Source organism: Lethenteron reissneri, chromosome 40, assembly GCF_015708825.2.
Source record: "Lethenteron reissneri isolate LAM-NWPU_2019-01 chromosome 40, ASM1570882v1, whole genome shotgun sequence".
Classification (NCBI taxonomy): domain Eukaryota; kingdom Metazoa; phylum Chordata; class Hyperoartia; order Petromyzontiformes; family Petromyzontidae; genus Lethenteron; species Lethenteron reissneri.
In genome coordinates, this window is record NC_083818.1 from 12387585 (window position 1) to 12396620 (window position 9036).

The window sequence follows — 9036 nt, forward strand, 5'->3', positions numbered from 1 at the left end:
AATTCCCAGTGAGACGTGGGTCTATAACACCTCTAACAAAATATGCAAAACCCCCCACTCTGTCGACACGACTGACGACAAAAAACTGCAAACCAAATGATCAACAGAGAGCGGATCTCAAGTAGCACACGTATCACGTGTATTGGGTGTGGTCTTTATCCTCTCCAGCAGAATGCACACATACAGACCTTTTGTCAATCCACTGCTGGATGAGGGCCTCTGTACATCATGCGGGGTTTGGGGTTCATTTGATCATATCAGAGTGGCAATAATTTCCATCACAAATATTTAAATATCCGTTTTTAAAATATATTATCGCTTTGTGGATTATGTCCATCTAATGCGGTAGATCATTTACTACACACGACAACAGTGTTATCTCGATACGAAGTCAAACAAATCACGTGCCCTTGCTTTGGATCTGTGATGCTGGACATTTTTGGTTTTACCAAACCTCGGCAAGAGTTTGGCAAAATTCAAAACAAGCTGGGCGCTGCAACCAGCCAAGTCTGGGCGCATCAGGGACCAGGCGATGCCAATATCTACAGATAAAGCGGCACGTAATCTTGTCAGTATTGTTTCGCCAATTTCTGGAACGCCTGAGTCAAATACAGCTGGGTGCCAACCCTGGCCCACACGTGCGTGTGCCGCGAGTTGGAAAATGCGTTTAGTGTGTAGCCATGCGAAAGCCCACGAGGCTCCACGTGGGACCACCTGTTGGGAAAGGGCCGAGCTCAGCAGAGTCGACAGAGGGGGTTCTGTTACTGCTGCTCTCACTGGACTGGTTAACACAAGGGATAGCCCAACATGAATGCCTCCTGATCCCTGATCCATAGCTACGACAGATTAATCCCTCATCTTTTATTTTCATTGTCAAAGGTGGGACATACCCAATAATATCTACCCCAGGGAGGAAGCGACGAAATCGGCTCACATGCAGGAGCTGGATGGATTGTTGCATTGAAAAACCATGAGGGATGGCTCTGACCTAGGAAGGCCTTCATCCAGCAGTGGATAGATCGTGGCTGCTGAACTTTTTATTGATAAAAATGCATTCATTAATTGGATTGTCATCAGCGTTACATGGTGAATATTTGTCACATTGCAGAAGGCCTCCTCCTACGCGACAATGCCAGATCAGAAATGAAATTGCGATCATCAGACGTCATTGTACACTTCGGATGACCTGTGTTAATCCATCCACTGCGCAGGCCAGACCTGGCATCGTCAGATTGTTCACATGTTGAATCTTTTTAAGAAAACGCCTACGTGGGCAGCGTTTTTAAAATGTCACTGCTGTAAACCGTGATGGGACGTTGGTCCTGGTTCCAGTGTGTATGAAAGTCGAGAGATTGTGTTGAAAACATCCACATGTTAGTGAGATTCCATGAATTTTTTTTCTAAAATGTTTTATTTATCCAAAAAAGTTAATAATTAACGAAAAGGAGGCGGTACCTTAGGGACATCCCTCATATTATTGCCCGGTTATTTCAGTGGGGAATTACCAAAGAGAAATCTCTAAACCAAATCCACAGGATGGGATTTTAGTGCAGTCATTAATGATGGAGCTGTAACGATCAAACTGTGTCGATACATGAAGTCAGGGCTTAATACTAGCCGGGTCTATCTGGGTCAGTGATCTGGAACATATTTTCTTACCCGGCACACTACAATTTCTCTCTTGCTACAGCTGTGGATACTAGTCACGTGCCACCTACTACAGTCTACCAGCTACACGGAGAATATTTAATGATAATCTAAGCCCTGCATGAGACAGAGTTTTCACCTGTACTAGTTTCCCCAGGATCGTCCTTTTTTTGAGGACAATATCTGTCACTTCACATAAAAAACACTATTTACACAATCCACCGGCCCTACAACCTTCTGGGAGTGCATAACCTCTACATCATTGATTCAAATACAAGCATATTTTGGGCTAGTTTCGACACAGAGTGACTTATCAGCAGTCAGGCTTACTTGAATAAATGTTGGTGAATTTTAGGTAGCTTTCCTAGGATATAAATAAGTCTTTCCAGGACAATTAAAAGTTCTGGTTATTATCCGTTGTGTAATAATACACACTTAAGACAGTACAGTCACGTGAAGTTCTCGCGTCTTCTGGTATTGAGATATTCTTCTTCCCGAATGATGCAAACGTAGTCAGGCAGACATTAAGAGATGCATCTGGTGCTCCCGCATGATAGAAAGACCCTCCTCTACAACGTGTCCATCCTTTCCATGCTGCTGCTGTGCAGCTCAGAGATGCGGTCAGTGACAGCAGCGTCCGAGCGGATGTGCGTGCGGCGGTCACTCCGCATCCACTCCAGCAAGCAACGGCGCCAACGCCAAGGTCCGTCATTGAACGGCATCTCCTCCTCCAGTGGTGACTGAGACGGTCATGGTCAAGAGACTTCCTCGCTTCGGACACGGCGCCCGAGCGGATGCCTCGGCCGATGGCACCAGACAGAGCCCTGGTGCCATCGGCCTCGGGGCAGACCCCGCGGTTGACGTGGACGTGCAGAACTGTTGAGGCTGAGGTCGTCCACCACGGGTTTTCAACTCTGCTCAGCGTGGTGGCGTCCTCGGGATAGGGTCATGTGGTTGCACTGGCGGAGCCAGTGGGGGGTGGCACGTGCCCCCTCAATGATCCGATCGAAATCCCAAATTTCGAGCGGATTATTGGAATTTATTCGTAATAAATTGGCATTTTGCGACCGCCACTACCACTGTGTAGCATATTATTATGTGCCAGGGACTTTATGAAATGATAGGACAATAGTCTGAGTCCATAATTGGCAATAAGTAACGGCAAAGCAGTTATAAGTGACTCAGAATTGTGCGCAGTTGCGTATACAGGACACGACTTCCCTGAAGGCATTCACCTTCAGCGAGCGCGATGCCTATCACACAACGCGGTTCGAATTCGCCCCTCGATCGATGGCTGCGCCATCGCCGCACACGCGTCGAATAAAAAGCAAAGGACAAGTCCTTACTTACTAACAACTCCTCTATCATTTTTCATTGCTGGAGGGATTGCCACCCCCTACCTGAAAATCCTGGCTCCGCCATTGCCTGGTTGTGTCTTGTGGTGACTGCTGCGCCCCAGCCAGAGGCGACCGACTGATGATGAGAATGGGATGATATCCTGCTTATTTTTTTTGTACCTCCGAGGTTGCAACCGAGCATGAGACACTGGCCAAACCGGGATTGTAGGTGCACAGTGCGTGCGTTTGTCCATGGCACCCGTGATTCCAGAACCTCGACGGCGATTAACATGCACACAAGCAAGCATCCACATTAGCACATGAATGTCGGCGAAGGGAATGAAACGTAACTTTGTGTTCTCAAGTCCATGTCAGGAGCTTGGGAGACAAGGGCACGGGGGGGGGGGGTTATTTAGCATTGGGACTGTGGCCATACAAACTCTATGCTCTTTCATTCAACGATCCTCCCTGTGCCACTGCATCTCGCCTAATTTATAAACGATCATTTACTGCCCTTAGGCAATTCACTGCTGGATGGAGGCCTCCTCACGCTGTATCAGTTGTAGGGATTGTGGTGATTTGCTCTGGGGTCATATAACATTAGGGCCTCCATGCAGGCACTGAGCCAGTTGGAAATCCACATTCCCATGACAAGGGCCAGTATATCCATATAACCACCAATGTTGAAGGGTGTCTCCACTAAACACAACAGCCGCCATTTGCTACTAAGTTATGTTGACGTCTCCAATGCTTGTGCCAGACTAGATGCAGACACAACGTCAAGTGTGAAAGGCTCACTGACAGGTCAAGGGACAGACCCTGGCGTTACGGGCTACCCGAGATGACTGACAGATGCACCACTTGTGTTCCCCACTGTGCCAACTTGCTGCGTTTTAGCCACTTGGCGCTCCACTCGTTCTAAGCGTTGCTTTTTTGCCCTCCACTCTTGTTGGGAGGGAGACTATCTCCAACTGCCGAGTCGCGTCCTTCACAAGCCTCGTCTACAGAGGCCAATCTTGACACCACTGATACCAATCTTTGGCAAGCCCAATCAGCTTCACATCCTCCTGTACCACATCAACCAAATTTCGTATATAACCTGTGCCATGCCTATTTAGCCTCTATCTGACCAAACAGAAGCTGATTTGGCATATGGTGGCTGGGCATGTGGGCTACATGGGTCGAGGGATTTCCCCTTCTCCAATACCTCAAAGAAATGCTCTGCAAACCTGCAGACTTGTTTCTGGGGGTTGCAGATTGGATCACCGATCTTTCCCTTTTCGGACATAAATATATGCGGCACTGCAAGTTAATTTGTTATGGAAATACAGAGCTAGATGTATGAGCTACCGAAGCATTTTCCACAACCCCTAACCACTACTCACCCTTGCAGCACCGCAAAGATCTCAGAACCTCCTAGTGAAGGCTGTGGTAAGCCTTCTCATTCTCCGTGGAATGTTCTAGACGGTGGGAGTTGGACTGGAGCTTTCTCTAAGCGAGCCAGAATACTTCCACCGTCAGCCAGGATCTCTGGGGTGTTCTGGACTGCATACTCAAAATAACCATTTTATTTGCATGAGACACGGTCCTAAACCTCTAATTTCCCCTCCGCATCAGGAAGGGGCATGATGCAATTTTCACTTGCAACTTTCATCAACTTGTTGATCCCAGGCTATTTTGAGTTTGAATGGGATCCTAGGTGAACGGCAGTGGAAGAATGGCAGGCCCATCTTACAAATGACAGTGGAGAGATCAGCTCCAAAGTCGGTGCTGGTGTCAAGGACATAGGGTTCGCATCCGTTGTTCCATCAAGGTGTAGTCCAGCAGATGTTTTTGCTTGGACCTGGTGTGCATCCATGATGTTGTGTGGATGTGCCGATGCCGGAACAGTGTTTTGGTGATTACAAGCCAATGGGCTGCACAAAAGTCTAGCAGCCTCCTACCGTTATTGAGTTGATCTGGCCCATGCCTTCGAATCACTCCAGCCCAGGTACGTGCGTTATGATTCACGGTGGGTCACAGAAGGCATCTGACTCACCAGCAGATATCAAACGTGCATACGTGAGCACGCCAGTGACGCCACAACACTGGAACAGAACAACGTGCCGTGTTCTTACTCAACATGCCCCGTGTGGCTCTTCTTGTGCAACGCTTTTATAACGCAGCCCGGCCACGGAGTCCGCCCCGCCTCGTGCGCACGTCACCGGCGGGGAGAGAGGGGGGGAGGAGGGGCTCGTGCCCAGCGGGGGGGGGGCTGGGTTGAGGAGGGGGGGTTGGGGAGGCGGGGCTGGGGAGGCGGGGCTGGGGAGGGGGGTGGTGCACGCCTCCCCACGTGTCCGCGCCACAACTAACAGCAGCCATCTTGAGTGGGGGTGGATGCCGCCCAATCGCACTGCACGAGGCCGCCTGCGACAGCGTCGGCGCGCGAAGACGTCGCGGGTCCCGTCGTCGTCGTCCCCCGTGCAGTACCACGCGGTCTCCCCACGTAAGATGGCCGCGAGCGGCCTCGCGTGGTAGACGCGGAGGGAGGGAGGGAGGGGCCCTGAGGGGCCCTCCCCCTGCTCCCACTCCTCCCGCTGCTGCTGCCGCCTTCGCCGCCGCCGCCGCCGCTCCGCTCACCCCCCCGGGTCGCGGTCACAGCCCGCGGGCCTCTTTGCCTTGGGGGGAGCTGCGCGCGGTGAGGTCCGCGCCCATGGCGGTGGCGAGCGAGGAGACCGCGGGCTCGGTGTGAGCGCGGCCCGGGGATCCGCGTGACGGGAACAGCACCATCAGCAGCAGCAGCAGCACCATCATCAGCACCATCATCAGCAACAGCTCGACATAGTCGCGTTCAACCCTTGACCGCCATAACTTTAAACTCTTATCACCACCAGCTTCACCTGACCCTCGTCGCAAGCACTCATCGTCATCCAGCTCCACCTCCCGCGCGACAGCCGAGTGCGCCGCCTGTCCACCCGCACGCCGCTCCACCCACAGCCCTCGCCCGCCGTGTCCGCTCCGTCCACCCCCTCGTCCTCCCCGTCCTCTCCGCCCGCGCCCTCGGCATGGACGTGCTGGAGGAGCTGCAGGGCGAGCGGGTGCTGATCCTGTCGCGTCTGGACGCCGCGGAGCTCTCCCTGGCCGCGGTGGACGCGGCTGCGCGCGTCTCCACGCAGCAGCTGGTGCTGACGCACAACGCGCTGGCGCGCCTGCCGCCCGCGCTCTCCTCCTTCACGGCGCTCTCGCTCCTCGACGTCAGCTCCAACGCGCTCGTCGCGCTGCCCGAGGAGCTGACGGCGCTCGCCTCCCTGCGCACGCTGCTGGCCAAGAACAACCGGCTGGACGCCTCGTCGCTGCCCAAGGACTTCGGCCGCCTCCACAGCCTCGAGTCGCTGAACCTGTCGGGCAACCGCTTCTGCGAGCTGCCCCCGCAGCTGCTGTCGCTCGGCCGCCTGCGGTCGCTCTCGCTGGGCGGCAACCGCCTGCGCTCCATCCCGCCCGAGATCTCGCGCCTCTCGGCCCTCGAGGTCCTGTACCTGGGGGGCAACGCCATCTCGTCGGTGCCCCCCGAACTGGCGCTGCTGCCCCGCCTCGCCTGCCTGGGCCTCTGCGACAACCGCGTGCAGAGCATCCCGCCCGAGTTCGCGCAGATGCACGCGCTGCGCTCGCTCAGCCTGCACAACAACCTGCTCATGTACCTGCCGCGGGAGATCCTGCACCTGGTGGGGCTGGCCGAGCTCAGCCTGCGCGGCAACCCGCTCGTCGTGCGCTTCGTGCGCGACCAGGCGTTCCGCCCGCCCGCCCTGCTCGAGCTGGCGGCCCGCGCCGTGCGGGCGCACTCGGTGCCCTACACGAGCGCCGAGCTGCCCGAGCACGTGGCGCGCTACCTGGACTCGGCCAGCAAGTGCCCCAACCCGCGCTGCGCCGGCGTCTACTTCGACGCGCGCGTCCGGCACATCAAGTTCGTGGACTTCTGCGGCAAGTACCGTCTGCCGCTCATGCACTACCTGTGCTCGCCGCAGTGCTCCTCGCCGCCCGGCGGCTCCACCTCGCCCAGCGACGCAGAGTCCGAGGACGACTCGGCGGGCCGCGTGGAACCCAGGCACGTGCAGAAGGTGCTGCTGGGATAGCGGCACCACCACCACCACTTCCGCGCCGCGGGCTCGGAGACGGGGACGGACGCGGACTCTGGACCGCGGTGCATCGAGGAACACTGCGTACGGGAGATATGCGCCTAACAATCGGCGCACTGCGACACTGCGTGCGTCCGAGTACACGGGGAACACTTGCACCGCTGCGATGGATGGATGTGTGATGTGCAGCTGGACACTTCTCACTAAACACACAAGCACACACGTTACGCAGGGCATTACACACGGGACACAGACACAGGACCGACAACACTCGCACACACGTCTCCACGTGCCAAAAGGAGGTGCTCGAGCGGCTTGGCTGAGCTGCCCCTTCCAACCCCGGCAGGGTCTCCCACTCTGGGTCCTGGGCTGAGTTGGGACCTCCAGGTCGTCCCAGCAGGACCAGGGACACCCACGAAGTAGCCCCCTACCGGGGGCTGTGACCCCGTGTACGTTCTGGACTGTAACCAAGCACTTTCCTGTTGCCTTATGTGGTTATTAACATTTCACTTAACCTTATGAGCCAGGCGAGAGCACTTTTGAGATTCGTGACTTTTGAAGGGACGCCTGGATGACCCCAAGTTTTACATTGGGATAGCTACTAAGGTTGCTTAAGTTGCAGATTATTTGTCATGCTTTTCTTTTGGCCGCGACGCCGGCGCTCACGGGCGTATTAACTTTATTAAAACGTCACGGCGAAGGCAGGGCTTTGATGCCAACCTCGCAGCGGACGTTGTCACACTTTGTCGATTTCCCACAAAAATCCCGGGCAGCTGTAACAGGCAGAAGTTGAACCGGGGCTGGGTGGCCACGGCGTGGTGAGATGGGTGGAATTGCGGTTGTGTAACCGGGGTGACCGTAAGGTGCCACCACCGACCCCTGTTCCCACCGCACGGAGAGACGCGTCAATGAGTAACCACGGCGCCATCCCGGCTTACCCGAGCCGCCTAGTCTCGTCTGTGCACGAGTGATTTTTACGCTGACACTAAACTTACAAAAAAAAAAGAAATAAACAAAAAATATTTCTTACGCAAGCAATGAGTTGTCTGGAGATTGTGCGATTGTCGCTTTAACCGGAGTCTTGTTTTGTACGACGGGAATCGCTCACAAAGGGATATCTTGTTAGGCGATTCACTCGGTGGCTTCTTGAGATGCCGGGTGGAGGAATGAAGCGGCGTTGCCGCAGCAGATCTAAGTGCAGGGCAGATTGATGCGATATGTTCCAAATGTCGCACCTGGGGTAACATCCCTCCTCTTCCACTCGTGAAGCTGGCGTCAGCGCCCGTGTCCTGTTGTGCGGATTCGGTTGAGTTGACGATAGCGGTCTTCGAGGGAGGTCGAGGCCTCGCAATCTGCCGTTGGGCAACATTGAGGTAAGATAGGAGAGCGACAAACCAAAGTGCTGTGGTGACGCCTACATCTTGTGTGCAGTCGACAGCGCGGACGGCCAAGACTCTACACATCAACACAGACTGTAGTAATACTACCAATAGTGCTGTCCACACAGCGAAGCCTCGCCAAGTCTCGGTACAGTAGAATGCTGAATTTGCTCAATTGGTGACATTCCATTCGTGCATGTTGTTTGTTGGTAAGAAACTCAACACTCACATTACAGAGATAAACCTCCCAAGGTTCACAAAGATGGGTTAACCCCAACATGCTGTACCGCCATCTGGGAACCTTGCATCCCATTGGCTTTGTGAGATGTCCAATCGATACTGGATCTGCGAAGTCCATCAACACGTTTTTCCGCAGCGTTGGACCACAAGCGTGTGCCAGCGCGGCCGGCATGGCGAGGAGTCCACTGAGTTCGACGAGATGGCACCGGTGGCGCTTGTCAACAGCAGACGCTCTCTCGGGGAAAAAGGACCTTTGACCCCGACCGTGGGGGTCAAAATAACCTCTTACCTGCGATGAAGGGCCATTTCCTGAAATGTCGC

At 54.5% G+C, this 9036-nt stretch overlaps 1 protein-coding gene across 1 annotated transcript; it reads left to right on the forward strand.

Annotated features, from left to right (window-relative positions):
- The first annotated feature begins 5305 nt into the window (after window positions 1–5305).
- On the forward strand, window positions 5306–8130 carry LRRC58 (leucine rich repeat containing 58). The gene has a single exon (XM_061568033.1). The coding sequence runs from the start codon at window positions 6029–6031 to the stop codon at window positions 7091–7093; it is 1065 nt and encodes a 354-aa protein (XP_061424017.1). The 5' UTR covers window positions 5306–6028; the 3' UTR covers window positions 7094–8130.
- The last annotated feature ends 906 nt before the right edge of the window (window positions 8131–9036 follow it).

Bases quoted from the DNA above. Each gene is read 5' to 3' on its own strand.
- LRRC58 (XM_061568033.1), top strand. From the start codon at position 6,029: ATGGACGTGCTGGAGGAGCTGCAGGGCGAGCGGGTGCTGATCCTGTCG.